The 16,748-nt window shown below is 44.5% G+C and overlaps 1 protein-coding gene across 1 annotated transcript in view; it reads left to right on the top strand.

Annotated features, from left to right (window-relative positions):
* DPY19L1 (dpy-19 like C-mannosyltransferase 1) overlaps positions 1-16,748 on the top strand; it is a 127,067-nt gene that overhangs the window by 59,387 nt on the left and 50,932 nt on the right. Inside the window, exons 9-12 of the mRNA XM_066584832.1 lie at positions 7,007-7,106; positions 8,452-8,529; positions 11,846-11,932; positions 12,599-12,655. Of these exons, the coding sequence (XP_066440929.1) occupies positions 7,007-7,106; positions 8,452-8,529; positions 11,846-11,932; positions 12,599-12,655 (322 nt within the window). The remainder of the gene's footprint in view (positions 1-7,006; positions 7,107-8,451; positions 8,530-11,845; positions 11,933-12,598; positions 12,656-16,748) is intronic.

Genomic DNA, 16,748 nt, shown 5'->3' with positions numbered 1-16,748 from the left:
ACTATAATACTAAGTAAGGCTTATGAATGCCCTCACTATCCTTACCTTACCCAATTCCCTTAACCTTTGTTAATGTTATTATGTATGTCAAAAAATGTTTAATAAAACCTTTTTAAATAAAAAAAAAAGTACGGCGGGGATTTAAGCTATTAGTAACCGCTGATAAGCCGGAGAAGGCAGGAGAGGTTTTTAACCCTTTCTGCCTTTTCCTTCCCTGAGCACACAGCACTCAATGAGCACTGTGAACTAGAAAGTGGAAGTGTAACTTCCACTACGGAAGTTCGGGTGTCATGTGACCGCTGGGATTCCCTGCTACAGCAGAGCTACAGGGTCCCAGAAGACCCTGACCAGCTCTGCCAGTGACTAATGTCACTACAGGGGATGTTTTTACCTGCACATTTACCTATAGATGCCCCAGCTACAGTGGGAAAGTGTAAAAAAAAAACAACCCAAAACATGTGAATGTCCCCCAGAGGTCTTATATGGCGTCATAGGGGACATAGATAGTGAAAAACATAATTACAGAATAAAACAATAATATATACATAAAAGAATAACCCAAAGCCGACGCCAACCAAAACAGTCACTGTATGCGTCCTGTAAACCAAAACCATACATATTATATATCAAACTGTTCAAAACAAATAGAGGAACCCGTTCCCATAGTTTGTTTTAGCATTAATATACGAACCAAAAAAAATCTAACTATAAATGTTAAAATAATTTTTTTTAGCTTTTTACCCCCAATAAAACTAAAAAAAACGGGGGAAAAAAGTCAGTGAAAAAGATATTTTAAAAATCGCCCTATATGTCATGGGGGAAAAAACCCAGTAAAAATAATTTTGGTAGCTGAAGAAAACAAAATAGGGCAGTAAAACCACCAAATGGGTAAAATCCCTAAAAAGTGTCTGGTCCTTAAGGTACAAAACGGCCTGGTCCTTAAGGGGTTAATTCTGTTGTAGTGCCGGTCTAGATCCTGTAATGTTTAGGTTAACTACCGGCAGAACAAGAGTTCACGTAAACATTACAGGTTTTTTTTAAGTGTTCCTTGTAAAAAATCATTTTTTAAAGTATATATTGCGTACTTAACACAAAGGAACAAAGAAGAATCTCAATACTCAGTCCTAAAAACATAAAACATATTTCAGATGTTAAACTGCAGTGACGTTTTGTTTTCAACCAACCTCTCATGGTTGGGGATTTTAAAAAAAAAAGATAGAGAGATTGAGATTTAACTGGCAATAGCCTGACCCGGCAGGGTGTGTGTATTATTATTATTATTTTTGTATATAAAACAATAAAAAAAACGAAAAACTTTGATTGCGTGTATTTTGAGTTCCACGGGTTTCATTAAAAATCAAGATTTTATCATAGAAATGTTACGGAAAATTTCATTTAGAGACCTGTATGACCCGTGGGATGTCGCTCTCCTGCACACAGCCCCTCCCCACTGAAGAATACGGGCAATGCAGTGGCAGTCAGCAGTACCCGGGCACCGCTGCTCAGGGGGCCTGTGCTCAGAGGTAGACTGTTCCCATTGTCCTTGCCATCCTATGCTGTAGCTCATGATGACCTGGCACTGTGTAGGGATCCTTCAGGACAGACGGTGGCTCCGCAGCATTAGTGCCAAGGAGGACAGGCACAAGTAGGGAATAAGCTTCACTCGTATCTCTTACATTCTGTGTTCTTGCTGTGATTTCCGCAGGCATATTTTAGTTTGCGGTCCGATATTCATCAGGTGTAAACAGTCTGATCTCTCACAGATTTGTAGAAATGGTTTGAAAGGGAATGGTTAATAGTTCCTATTGCTGTTGCAGCCGTGTGTTGTGTGCGGTGGTTGCACATAGTGAGTGGCAATGCCAGTAGAAGGAGTTATCCGCTTCCTGATTACCTTTTTTTAAGCCTCACTTGGGTGGTGGGAGAACATAATAAAGGTCCCACTTCCTGTTCTCCGGTGCCCAGCAGTGACCTCACGGACTCCAGGAACATCATTGCTGCTGCAGCGGGGACCAGGTGAGGTGAGGATGACTCTTTTTAATGCTTTCTCACCACACTTGGAAGTTTGTGAAAAACTTTTTTATTGCCACTTTTTTAAGGCTGTATAACCCTTTAACCCCCTAGTGACCAAGCCTGTTTGTGCCTTAATGACCAGGCCAAATTTTGCAAGTCTGACACGTGTCACTTTAATATGGAAAAACACCAGAAAGGTTTTGCATATCCAAGCGATTCTGACATTGTTTTTTCGCCACATGTTGTACTTCATTTAGGCGAAAAAAAAGATCGATAGAATTTGTGTTTATTTATTAAAAGCGCCAAAATTGGGAAAATTTTGAAAAAATCGTCATTTTTTTCACAATTCCAACTGCAATATCTCAAATATGTGCAAACATAATATAGAAATTTTTGCTAAGATATATATTTCCATCCGTTTACTTTATTTTGGGCGCACATTGGAAAAACTTTCGTTTTTCTTTTAACCATTTAGGAGACGTACAAATTTAACATTACTTTTCAGCATTTTGAGGAACACTTTGTTTTCCTACACCAAGCCAAGATTGGAAAGGCTAATAGGAGTCAAAATGATAGATACCCCCATAAGTGACCGTATTTTAAAAACTACACCCCTTAATGTATTCACTGAGGGGTGTCATGAGTGTTTTAACCCCACAGTTTTTTTTAGGAGTCAATGCAATTTAGAGGAGAAAAACTAAAATTTCATATTTTTGCAAATATGTCATTTTGAAGACAGGACTTTGTTCTATAGTACACATGAAAATGAGGATTTGCACCCCAGAATGGATACCTCTGTTTGTCCCGTGCTCAGAAACATACCCATTGTGGCCCTAGTATTACGTCTGTATGCACAATGGGGCCCAAAATGAAAGGAGCAACCGGTGGCTTTCGGAACAGAAATTTTGCTTGAAGGAGATTTGGGCCCTATTGCCCACTTATAGAGCCATTTAGTGACCAAAACGATGGAGAACCCCCACAAGTGACCCCATTTTGAAAAGTAGACCCCTTAACGAATTTATCTAGGGGTACGATGACTTTTTTGACTTCACAGTTTTTGAATGAATCTAAGCCAAGCAGAAGGAAAAAATTATGATTTTCATTTTTTTGGCAATTGTGTCAATTTAAAAACAGTTTTTTTTGTACAGTGTACATAGAATGAAGACGTTCACCCCAAAATGGATACCCCCGTTTGTCCCGTGTTCAGACACATACCCATTGTGGCCCTAATCTACTTAAAGGAAACATGGCTAGGCCTATAATGGAAGGAGCACCCGTTGGATTTCAGTGTACAACGGAATAAATTCCAGTCCCCATTGTCCACTTGTAGAGCCATTGAGCGGCCAAAACAATAGAGAACCCCCACAAATGACCCCATTTTGAAAACTAGACCCCTTAACAAATTCATCTAGGGGTGTACTGCGTATTTTGACCCCACAGTATTTGAATGAATCTGAGCAAAGCAGAAGGAAAAAATTATGATTTTCATTTTTTTGGCAATTTTATCAATTTAAAAACTGTTTTTTTTTTGTACAGTGTACAAAGGAATGAAGACTTTCACCCCAAAATGGATACCCCCGTTTGTCCCGTGTTCAGAAACATACCCATTGTGGCCCTAATATACTTACAGGACACATGTCAAGGCCTGTAATGGAGGGAATGCCCGCTGGATTTCAGGGCAGAACTGAATAAATTCCAGGCCCCATTGCCCACTTATACGGAAAAAAAATTGACTTCCTAAAAATAATCCCCCCACCACCACCATCCCCATTTTTTGGCGTTCCCTAATTATTAGATAAAGGTAATAATATAAACTGCGTTTTATGTCCAAAGACAAGGGAAATTATGGAGGCTGGTTGGGTTAGGCACATGGGGCAAGAAAACCGGGTATCCCCCTCCTCTCATGCTTTTTGGGGGGTATTTTGTGACCTCAGTAGCGGGTATGGGGTGTAAAAAGTGGCGTTCCGTGAGTCTACGTAAGCTTGCGGAGGTGCAGCGGTCTCACAGAGAAGGCGCTCAACAAGCTGCTCCTGGAACTGCAGGAAGGCGAGCGTTCCCGGGACTTCTTGTAAAATACGTATCACAGGTAGCGGTCTGAATAACGCCGGGCTCTCGCAGCTGTAGGTGGAATCCGCTTGCGGAGGCCCGCAGCGGATCCCAGCTGTGATCCTGCGTACGGACGCGTAATGTACTGCACATAACTGCCTACTCACACAGGCGGTCATTCGCAGTACACCTTTTTTTTTGTTTGTATTTCCCGCACCGTCGCTTAGCGATGACGTGGGTACCCGCAGCCCGTATACAAGGTAGTTGCGTATAGGCAGCGGGTATATCCGCGACCATGGAGCACAATGGGTGCTATGCTGCGTTCTCTTTTCTGCGAGTGGATTACGTAATTCCAACCCACTAATGTGAGCGGAATTGTGTAATCCAATGCGATTTGATCTGCATATTACCGCGGATCAGACGCATGCGGAATCCATAATTCCTATCCGGTCATGTGAGACCGACCTATGTTAGAGTGCTACTTTTTTATTACGTGACCGGGGACCGCTCAACGAGGTCACCTGTAACTGCTCACGGTGACCGTTGGTCGCCGAGAGCAAGCAGATTTTACGTTTCCTTGGCTCCCCGACTCCTGCGCACGTGTCCGGTGTTTTGCCGGCGGTCACATGTGCAGAATCCGGGTAAGTTCACGGATGAGGATTTCGTCGGGGGCAAATACGGAGGCCTCCGGTAAAAAGTTTCATCTCCTCTCACCGATCGCATCGGTGAGGGGAGATAAAACTAACTTTTTTTTTCTTAACTTTTACGTGATCGCCATTATCCATTGGATAATGGGGAACACGTGATCAGGAACCGCTCACCGCTGCCCCCCGTGAAATTTCCAGGCTCTTGGCTAAGTTTTGTAGCCAGGAGCAGGGAGATTTTCAGTTATCCTGGCAATCCACAGCTTTTGCGCATGCGTCCGCCACTTTGGCGATGGCCGTGTGCTCAGAAGCTGTGGTAAGGTCCGCGGATAAATCCGGGGGCCTTAGGTACGTAATTTCATCCTCCCTCACGGATATGATCTGTGAGGGGAAATGAAATGTAAGCGTTTTAAACTTTTTTTTTTTTACTTTTTTACACTTTTTTTTTACTTTAAATGATCACTTCTATCCATTGGATAACAGTGATCATCTCTGCCGGGACATCCCTCTGCTCTTGGCTACATATGGCAGCCAGGAGCAGAGGGATTTTAAATTTCCCAGGTCCTGAGCCCCTCTGTGCACGTGCAGAAGGCGGCTCAGGTCCCGGAAGAACGGGACGCCGCTGAGGACCGGGGGTGAGTATTTTCACCTCCCCTCATGGATCCGATCCATGAGGGGAGGTGAAATTAACCTTATTTTTACTTTTTTTTAAAAACTTTTTTGCGATCGCCGCGGTCCCCGGGGACATCCCCTGGTTCCCGGCTACCTTCAGGAGCCGGGAACCAGGAGATTTTAAACTCCCCGGGGCTCCCATTCTTCTGCGCATGCGTGTGATGTCATTCGTCTGGTGCGCATGCACAGAAGAGCCGCGCTGGGTCCCGGAGGACCCATTCTCCTCGGCAGACATCGGGGAAGCCGGGTAACTACTTTCAGCTGCCCTGATGGATCCGATCCATCAGGGCAGCTGAATCTTTAACTTTTTAAAATTTTTTTTTTACACTTTATTGCGATCGGCGCTATCCATTGGATAGCCAATCGCAATGCCGGGGGGGGGGGGGGGTCCCCGCAGCCCAGTATGACGGCTTCATGCTGTCGGCTACCTGCGGGCACCGACAGCATGGAGCTGTCACGTCCAGAGCCCACGGGGCTTTATTCTCTGTAGGACGCATGTTTTTACGTCCTCAGAGAATAAAGCCCACTTGGGCAGGACGTAAAAACACTATGGGCGGGTCGTTAAGCGGTTAAGTGTCTGTCCATTTACTGATTTAACCATCAGGTTGTACTTTTGTAACATTTATTCTATGTTTTTAGTTTTCTATGATCTGGTAAGCAATGTGATTGTTTCCTGCTTTGTGTTTGCATCAGTTCCTGGTAATACGTAGAACGCTTCATCATAAATGTGGGCCAAGGATTAGTAAACTTACATCTCTAAATGGGAATGTTTAGGGGGTGGCCACTTCCTAGTAAAACTTTCTTCTGGGCCATAAATGATTGGGTTGTATTGTAGGGAGCACTAGAGCATCACGGTGCTTTCTCCATTTTTTTTATTTATTGGAAGACCCCCTGCTGTTCACTGTAAGCGTTGGATTCTCTCTGTCCATAAGGATGAAGTTGGTGGTATTCACGTATTCAGCTGTTTCCTCGGCTTCATCCAGTTCTTCAGACATCGGTCCTTTGGCTTCCTGTATTTGCACATGCATCACATGAGTTTGGCACTTATTCAGGAGGCCTTCAGGTAAAGATTGGGGTGATCTAGTATTCCCTGGAGTAAGACCTAATCATTTATGGCGCAGCAGAAGTTCTTGTTAGAAAGTGGTCAAACCCTTTAAATGAACTGAACGATGGCTGATAGAACGCTTGGAGGCGGTTTGCTTTCTAAAGGACCGATCAGAATTGTGCTCTACATGAGCGATCGGGTGCCGTTAGTTCAGTGCTAGTATCTGACACATCTGATGAACGCATTAGTAGTAATCGTTCCTGATGACTTCAATGAAAGTTCCGACTCGCCTACAATGAGTACAAGGTAGGTTTCCTGTATGTCCCTCCAGCACACCAGGGATCCCATCAGCTCTGAATGAATCATAATATGCTTTTAATTGTCAAAGTAAAGCAAAGTGTAATTAAGTTAACGGCGCTTCACAACGTTCAGCTTTTACTATCATTTTCTGAGCTTTCAATTATCCTTCGTACGCCTGTTAATACAAGTGAGCCGTTTCTTCTGATTTCGGCACAGTTTGTCATTGAAGGAACACTTTACTTGTAACTATAAAACCCGGACAACTTCACATTCTTTTTCTTTTTTCCAGAACCCCAAATATCGGCAGAAGAAGCCTGTTTGGACTTTGTCTTTTCAATATCTTTTTTATGCTTCCGTGGCAATTTGCGCAGTTTGTTCTTCTAACGCAGGTAAATCTTCCAAAAAACCTTCTAAATTATCCAAACAAAACCTGAAGGCCGTGTATCTTAAAGGGAAGCTGTGGCCGGGGTCATGCTGCCAGGACAGGGGTGCTCTGCACCCTCGGATGTGTTATGTGAAAGGCTGCAGCATTTTAGAATAAATGCACTTTAAGGTTTGACATGGAACGGCGCTCCGAAGTCAAAGAGGCGGGCAGTGCCAGCCGCTACCCGCCTGCAGCACTCCTAAACGACCACAGAGAGGAGCCATTAGTCTTCATGATGCTCCGGTCTCTTTTGGTTTGTGTAGTTGTTGGAGAGACATTGGGGCAATTTAAATAGCTTAGAACTGAATTGGGCCACTTTGACATCTGCACTAGAACCTTCATTCGGAGATTCCTTTGCAGATCCGGCATAATATACCGCTGCATGAAGCATGTTTTCATCTGGTAAAATGCCAAACAGCTAAGCAGAAACCAAACTGACCTCCAATATAGTCAATGGGGTCAGTTCGGCGCTATTTGGTTTTGTCATGGATCCGTTCCGTCCCAAAAGCAGCAGCAAAACGGAACCCCGATGCAGATCTGAAAGCAGCCTTAACCCTTTCCAATCCAATTTGTATTCTGGTTTTCCTAGGGGGCTTACTCTTTTTCTGCTGTTATACAATGGCGCTATCTGCTGGCTGAACCTAGTACTGCATGAGGTGACACATTGGATAGCCTCCGACAGCAGAGAGGCTGGAAATATACAGTAAGAGAACCCCAATGGACGTCTTCCAACATCGGAGCTGTACAGCCTTAAATAATGTCTTCAGACGTCAGACAGTGGATTGGAAAGGGTTAAATGCTCCAAATCTACTCCAGCCTCACACCGTATAATACATTCAAAGCAACTTAAGAAACTTGTCTAAATTTGTGCCAACTTTTGGTGACATATTTTGCACCACAGTTTTAACACATGGTGCATTTCTAGCCGAGCCCCTTTGTGCTAAGCCACACCCCTTACCTATAAGCCCCACCCCTTGTCTGATGAGGTGTAAAAGTGCATATAACAGAATAAATGTGGTGCCAGGTGTGGACACCAGTCTTGTGGCACACGTGGCTTCAGTATTCTAGCACATTCCGCTGAGTGGATGGAAGTAAAGTAGAAGCCTTGCAGTCATAAGCCGGCTACTACTAGATATTCTAGTGCAGAAGGTCTGTCCAATCCGACCTCCTGGGTGTTATGTATGTATTAAAGTGTGGCCATTACTGTAGCTACAGGCCGATACAAGCTGAATCCTAAAGCCGTGTATTGGCCCTCAGCGGTTCGTATGTTTAGAGGACAAAGCTTTTACCTTTCGTTGTTTTTTCGGCAGATTGCCTCACTTTTTGCTATCTATTTGATTGGCTACCTTGACTCTAAGAAGTTTCTGCAAGTCCTGTACTCTCACATGGTAAGTATTTAGTGTTTTTCAGAAAACGTCTTTTTGTAGTATTCTGTACTGTTAATCGACCTATTAAGATAACCAGCGAGGATGCGTTCGCATGTAACGGATTTGCTGTGGATTTTCCGGAGCTGAAATAATCCACAGAAACGGTGCAGATTTTGGCGCAGATCTGCAGCTGAATTCACTTGTCCAGTTGCAGGGGGACGTCTGCTGCAGATCCGCCTCACAATCCTCACCAAATGGGATTTTTTTGTGCAGATTTCCTGCAGAAAATCAGCTGCAATTGCGCTGTGTGCGAACGCCGCCTGACGGAGAGTAGAACGTGGTACGGAGCAATGGCCACATTATTTATGGTCAGTAACGCAGACAACGGCACCGTTATACAGGTGCTATCATTCGCATATAAAGGACAGAAATATCAAGGAACGCTCCAGGCACAATCAATACCGCATGCTGGAGGGACGGTGCGCGGCATAGGAATTCGGAGAATCTGAAAGGAAGCGTCCCTGTGTCACGCCCTGAGGCTCTACCCCAAACATAAGACCGCGTATGGTGGCTATTTTGCCTGGAGCGCTACTTGATATTTCTGACAGCTATATGCAGATTAGGGAAGCGCTGCAATGCATGACACAGGCATCAGAAGTATCAAACGTGAGGAGGACCGCGTCTCAGAAAGGTGCAGAGGCCTTACCTGGCACAAGTGGGGAGGCCGTCCAAAGGGACCGGCCTGCCAGCGCCTGAAGTGAGACAACCATCACTTCTTGTGCCCCGTAGGGCATCCAAAGCATATGGAGAGCAGCAGAGGGCCCAAAAATCAAAAAAAAAATCCGTATAGTAGAATGATGTACGACACAAAATAGCTGCTCTTATAAGTTGGTGTAGAAAGATAAAAAATAATAACTTATGAGCGCAGTTATTTTTATTTTTTCAAAGGGCCTGAAAGAATGAATCATGCGCTGCATTGGCCTCCTCAGGTGCCGTGTAGCAGTCAGCAGCATCAAGGAACACTCCAGGCAAAATCCGCAGCATCCGCTGTTTTCTGTCCGGCACAGCGCCTGAAGGGACAGTGCGTGACACGGGGACTTGCTTAGGGTTCCCTGTGCCATGCGCTGCACCCTCCGGCCCTACACCAGATATTCCACAGGTGTCATTTTTGACTGCAGTGATGTTTTGCCCTTGAAAAAGACCCGAGAGGCCAAAACGGCGCCTGTAATCTTATGAGGAGGTAAATAAACTTTAAGAAGGTATCCCCTCTGGATGTTACGCCAGGCAGGTGCCTAAATATGACCTCACGCCAGCCCTGTTGGCCCTTGCCTATGGGACTAAAAAAAAATGGGGAACCTGAAGTAGCGACAAAAGACTCATTACAGTGATCTATTTGTTTTATGTATCACTGAAATAGTTTGTCATGAACTTACATTGTATCAGTAGCAGCACAGAAGTGGAGGACTAGAAGGAAGCAGTTCTCCATAGACCTGACCTGCAGTGCTAGCCCCGCCCCCTCCACTGATTGACAGCAGTCTCCCTATGCACAGTGAAGGGAAGGATGCTGTCAATAAGATGTAAGAAGGTGGGCTAGAGTGAGTGAGTGCTGATGGGCTCCATGGAGAGAAGGGGAGGTATCGATCATTCTCCTGTCCTTTTATAACCCTAGATTACCTCAGGAAGAGGGGTGACATGGACTTTTGTTCATGTTTTCACCCCTTCGTATCAATCAGAGCTGTAGCCTTTAAGGAGGACAGTCACCAGGATCACCTTATCTGTTTTAATTAAAGAATCCCCTTTTAAGGAAAATGATCCTTATCATGTCACTGAGTAATTAATGCTGTTTTAATAGAAATTAGTTAATTAAAACCTGGTGTATTATGTGGTAGGAGGCCATTGTTTTCCGGAGTTCTTCCCCTCCAGATTCTCTTGCCTTCCATGGACTTTTCTTTTGAAGTTGCAATGAATTTTAATTGGTATAATATTTCGCTCAGCAATGCGGTGATCCGGTTGTTCAAAACAAATGTGCTTTATTGATTAGCCCAACATCCTCATCCTCATTCGTATTCCGCAGGGCGCGAGTCGCACGAGAATGACGGCTGTATTGTTTCTCTGCAGTGCTGAACAAACTTCAAATGTCATGAGCAATGCGAACGACTGTAACTAATCTAGGAGAAGCCCCCAGTGACCGGCCAAGCCTGATGTTATGGTGGTCAGGGCCTTGGCGCGCTTTACACGGAACGATTATCATTCAGTTTATCGCTGGAACTTGGGAAACTGAACAATAACCGTTCAATGTAAACTCTGCCAGCAGCTGCTAAATGCCGAATGATCATTCACTCATCGCTTGTTCAGTTTATGCAGGCATATCAATCAAACAACGATCAGCCCGAATAAACAGCAGTCGTCCTTCTATAAAGGCCGGAAGGGTCTAATAGGGAAACTGTCAAAAGCATGCTACACTGCATAGGTAATGCAGTGCAGTATACCGGTGATGGAACAATAGCATCTTCAGCTCCTCTTAAAGGGTCAAAAAAAAGTGTGAAAGGGAGAAAAATAAATACGTTTTCCCCCACAGAACCCCCTTTTCATGGTATCTCTGCATTCGTAATCGCCCAAACTATAAAATATACGATGTTCTTGATCCCACGCAGTGAACAACGTAAACCTTATAAACCAATGCCGAATCTTCATTCACCCACCACTCCAACAATGCAGTTGAGGTGCTGATTTCTGCTGCAGCTATGAGAATGTATGGCTGTGGATTTAGTCCTCTTTTACTGGGAAAATATGCTTGTGGATTTCCCAACGCGAAAATGGCTCAGAATCCACGGCAAGAAGTGATCGAACACTTGTTCTATGTTCAGAAAAGAATCTGTGCGGTATAGGCTACAACATGGAGTCCCACTAAGAGTAATGGGAGCCAGATATGATGCAGAATGTTCTGCATTGTGAGCGGGATCATACCATGTACCACAGTCTAAGATGGGGAATGGGATATGACTTCAGTCTAAGTTCCTCTTTTCTGTGATGGGCAGTACGGTTACAATCCAAGATTCATTGGTTGCTGCACGCAGAAATACCAGTGAACTGCGGGTGTAGACCCCCATCTCTTACTGCTGTGTTAGCCGTATGCTTGTGAAAATACATTTAGATGGAAGACCCCATTGGTTTTTACAATGGATATTCTCTGGGAAGGAGGTTTATATTTCTTTTTGCATGCATCCCACAACTTACAAGTCTTGGAGAGATGCAGAATCGACCATTAGGATCACTTAGTTTACTCTGGTTCTGCAAACAGTCTTTTTCTTACTCATAAGATGATCTGATTCTTCAGGTTTCCCTGGGGCTGTGCTTCATATCGATGTTTGGGAATTCCATGTTGCTGACCTCTTATTATGCATCTTCACTGATCGTTATTTGTGTAAGTAGGTTTTTTTTATGTATTAAAACCCAGTATTGCAATATGTGAGGCTTGTTAACCACAACTAACTAGTGCCAGGGTCAAATATGCAGCCCAGTAATCTTAGTCATTCATGAACGCAGTTCCATCATTCCACCATAGAGGGAGCCACACTTTTGTAAATTACATCTACAATATGAATTTGTTATTGAGTATAGATGCCATAACTCAACAATTAGAAGGATTTTAAATTAGTTTTTCAGAACGTCTACTCGGGACAGTTCGCCAATGGTTGATTGTCGTGGATCCATCGCCCAGTACCCCTGTCAGTCAGATGGTCGCTGGGCTATATGGAGCCAATGTTTTGCCAGAAACTCCCAACTCTATGTACAGTGCAGTGACTCGAGATGTATACAGAGTTGTGTGTTTCCTCCAACCCATCTGCTCTGTATGGCCTGTTGATGAGCTGATCAATAGGGGTCAGCTATATTGAGGATAGGCCAGCAGTAGATAACCCGCTGTCAGGTCCCCTATTCTACAATCGATAAGGCGGGGTACACTGAGCTGGAGGCGAGATGCTTTCAGGGGAGCGTGGGAAACTTGACATAGCTGATTTATTCGGGAAAAGTCCTATTTTGTAGCTGTTTTATTAGTCATGTGGCTTTTTCATACGTTTTGTTTTCACAGGTCATTGTGACGTTCAAAGACTTTCTTAAACTTGAAGTCATGGCATTAATGAGTTGGGTAGGTTTTGCATATTTTCCTGTTGTGTCATTCCTTATACGTTTTTATTATTTTTTTAAAGCTTGTTCCTATTTAACGAACACCTATAGTGCGTATACTTGTATCATCAGCCAGACTTCATTTAGAACGTAGCATTCTGATGTGTCGATGACGGTCAATGAACATAGACACATTCAAACACAAACATACACTTACCTGACCTACATTTCCAGTAAAGGAGAGGGGCAGAATTATTCAAGAGATTGGACATAAATGAAGGATGAGACAAAATGTCCCACTTAACCCCTTTCCGCTCCAGGACATAAGGGTACGTCACGGCAGCAGGGTACTTCCCACAACTGGACATACCCTTACGTTATGCAGATAGTACGAGATCAGAAGAGATTTTGCGCTATCCAGCAGTGGGAGCGGGCTGTTACTGATAGCCGGCCTCCCGCTGCAACAGCCGGGGTGCATCAGAGATGCGCACCCTGCTGTTAAGCCCTTCCCTGCTGCAATCTATGTAGATCGCGGCATGAGAAGGGTTCACAGAGGAAGCGCGCTCCCTCGGTGACGCCATGTCCTTAAGGGGTTAAAGAGTACCTGCAGTTTTTTCCTTTTTTAATGTACAGAATAGGCGATTCATAGCATTTATGTAATATGTCTAATTAGCCTATTCTGTACATTTTTCCTCTATGTATCTTGGTGAGGATGGGACTGAGGAATCTGTTTTCTCCTAGCTGTATAGAGGGCGCTCCACCCAGATGACACTACTGTACTGTTTTGTATAACAAGGTATGACGGGTCTCTATTGTGTATTCTTTATTTTCTCTAATGCTGTGCCCCATGTGCTTCTACCCCCCCAACGTGTTGTACAGCTCTCCCCACTCATATGCAGCTGCCATCCCCGGGGCGCTGTGAAGGAAAGTCGGTTTATCCTACAGACAGCTTCTTCCCTGACAGCACACTTTCTCCCCCCCGCCTAACCTGGTGTACTGACGGGGCTCTCAGTGCATCAGGCTATGACATATAGTAGTGTACAGCCGATGCACTGAGAGCCCTGACAGTGCATTGGGTCTGGTGGGGAGTGAGCGCTGTCAGGGAAGAAGCTGTCTGTAGAATAGAACGGCTTCCCTTCACAGTGCCTGGGGACGGCTGCTTCGTATGAGCGGAGAGAGCTGTACAACACAAGGCGGGTCTCGCTGCGTTAGAGACAATAGAGTATATTTAATAAAGACCCTTCATACACAACAGTGCAGGTACTCTTTAACAGAATGTATGAAAGCTGAAGAAGAGGCGCGTAGGGTTGTCTTGTAAAGGGACTTTACAGCTGTGGTGAAGGACAAAGTGCTGCTTAAAGGACTATCAGATCTTCCAGATCAGCTTTTTTCTTTCCTCTGTTCTTTGACATTATAGAAATGTTGGCAAATAAAGTCAAAGTTCAAATGTTACAATGTAATAAAAACCATTTAAATGTCCAGCCAGCCGTCTGATGAAGAGCTCTGTGCACCTTGAAACACTTTACCCGCTGCTTCGAAATAAAGCAACAATTTTATTTAACATCCTTGGCTTTATTCTCCTGCTAACAGCGCCTGCCAGAGCCTCCTTACATGTGCAGCAGACCGGCACATGTCTGGTCCAGGCTCGCTGCCGAGGATCTGTGGCTTTTTCTTTTGAATATATATTTGAGCTCAGATTCAAACCCAATATACTAGAAGTATTATATATGTGTGTCGGCCCCATGCCTGAGCCGGCACGACGGGGAGACTAGTAGTCCTCTGCCATGTAGAATGTCTCTGAACTCGGCGCCCACAGAAAAGATCTGGCTTTACAGTTATTAGCTCTAATCACCTGCAAGTACTTGCCAGAGACGAGCCGGACCCTGCAGAGGGGAGCGATTATTTCATGTTCCCATTATTCTAGCATAGAGCGATTTATGTAGTATGCAGAATATTGGGATTTCTGAACCTCAGGGTGCTGGATAAGTAATGAAATTCACTGCACTATAGTGTGTGTGTGTGTGTGTGTGTGTGTGTAATATATATATATAAGTATGTATAATATATATGTGTGTGTGTGTGTGTGTGTGTGTGTATATATATACATGTGTGTGTGTGTGTGTGTGTGTGTGTGTGTGTGTATGTGTGTATATATATACATGTGTGTGTGTGTGTGTGTATGTATGTATATATATATATATATATATATATATGTATACATGTGTGTATATATGTATATGTGTGTGTGTATATGTATGTATATGTGTGTGTGTGTATAATATATATATATATATATATATATATATATATATATATATATATATAGTGTGTGTGTATATATATGTTCTCAATAAATTTTATAATCTGATCATATAGGAATAGATGTACAGTGTTGCATAGCATATCTATAATATTTGTGACTATTTGGCATTGGTAAGTGAGACTGCGTATAATATACTATGACCGTAACTGTGGGATAATTGAAAAACATTGTCACAATAGGGAACACTAGTTTAAGGGTAAAGACTTATGGCCCAAGACTATGCTAATATTTCAGTAGATAAAAATTTGTCCCAATTATGTGATGAACACAGGTACCATATATTTCTGAACGTAAGACATATTTTTTTCAGCAAGTAGCAATCTTGTGGAACGGTGATAACATGGCTCCTCCCTCCTAGAGCCCCACAGAACGGTGATAACGTGGCTCCTCCCTCCTAGAGCCCCACAGAACGGTGATAACGTGGCTCCTCCCTCCTAGAGCCCCGCAGAACGGCGATAATGTGGCTCCTCCCTCCTAGAGCCCCGCAGAACGGCAATAACGTGGCTCCTCCCTCCCAGAGCCCCGCAGAGCGGCGAGAACACGGCTCCTCCCTCCCAGAGCCCCGCGGAGCGGCGAGAACACGGCTCCTCCCTCCCAGAGCCCCGCGGAGCGGCGAGAACACGGCTCCTCCCTCCCAGAGCCCCGCAGAGCGGCGAGAACACGGCTCCTCCCTCCCAGAGCCCCGCAGAGCGGCGAGAACACGGCTCCTCCCTCCCAGAGCCCCGCAGAGCGGCGAGAACACGGCTCCTCCCTCCCAGAGCCCCGCAGAGCGGCGAGAACACGGCTCCTCCCTCCCAGAGCCCCGCAGAGCGGCGAGAACACGGCTCCTCCCTCCCAGAGCCCCGCAGAGCGGCGAGAACACGGCTCCTCCCTCCCAGAGCCCCGCAGAGCGGCGAGAACACGGCTCCTCGCTTCTACATCCTTGCCTAAGTGAAAAGGCAGTGATGTGCAAGTGAATGGAAGTGGACCGAGATCTTCACTGCTACAATATGTCAGGAATGGAGGTGGCCAGTTCACAGTGAACTCTCAGTGCACAGAGATGGTGCAAGGGAATCTACAAGTGTGCAGTAAGACATACGAAGGGTTGCCCTAAAGAAGCGGGAATCTTCTGTTGGTGGGGCCTTACTACTGCAGGCTTCTGTTACAAGATGAATGTCTGTAGACCCCGTCTGAGGTGGTATGCCAGCTGACGTTGTTGCGTTCGGCCTTAGTGATTTATTTTTTTCAACGAGTTGCTCAGTTTTTCACTTTTTTTCCTGTTGGCTGATTTCTTATGAATAACGTGCAGCTGTGAAATTGTGTTCCTTTTGGGGGGAAAAAGCAGCATATACGGTTGTTATGCTACAAAGAGCCTATAAGGAAGCTGCCATGTGTAAGATACAAGCTTACGAATGGTTCTCCCATTTCAAACAAGGTAAAATGTCACAATATACAGAGAAAACCTCCATCATGGCAGCTCCTGCCCACACAGCGCTGAGTGTTAAGCAAGTTTTGATGAACTATGGCAGGACACCCTCGCCTCACCCTCCGTATTCGCCTGATCTCTATTTCCTCGGGTTAAAAGAGACCTCAAAGGAATAGGTTTTTCTAATGTTGAAAAGATGAACCAAAAAATAATTACTAAAATACATCAATAACAGTGAGTTAAAAAAAAAATTATTTCAGCAGTCGAAAAAAGGTCTGGACAAATATATTGCTCCAGATGGAGAGGATTCTGATGGGGACTGGAGGTACAAGATCTACAAATAGATTATTTATAATAAAATCCAAATCTTTTGGGTTCCCCCTCGTC

The sequence above is a fragment of the Eleutherodactylus coqui genome, chromosome 12 (genome assembly GCF_035609145.1).
Source record: "Eleutherodactylus coqui strain aEleCoq1 chromosome 12, aEleCoq1.hap1, whole genome shotgun sequence".
NCBI classification, from domain to species: domain Eukaryota; kingdom Metazoa; phylum Chordata; class Amphibia; order Anura; family Eleutherodactylidae; genus Eleutherodactylus; species Eleutherodactylus coqui.
Note: the sequence above shows the minus strand (reverse complement) of the source record. Positions and strands in the feature narration are given on the sequence as shown.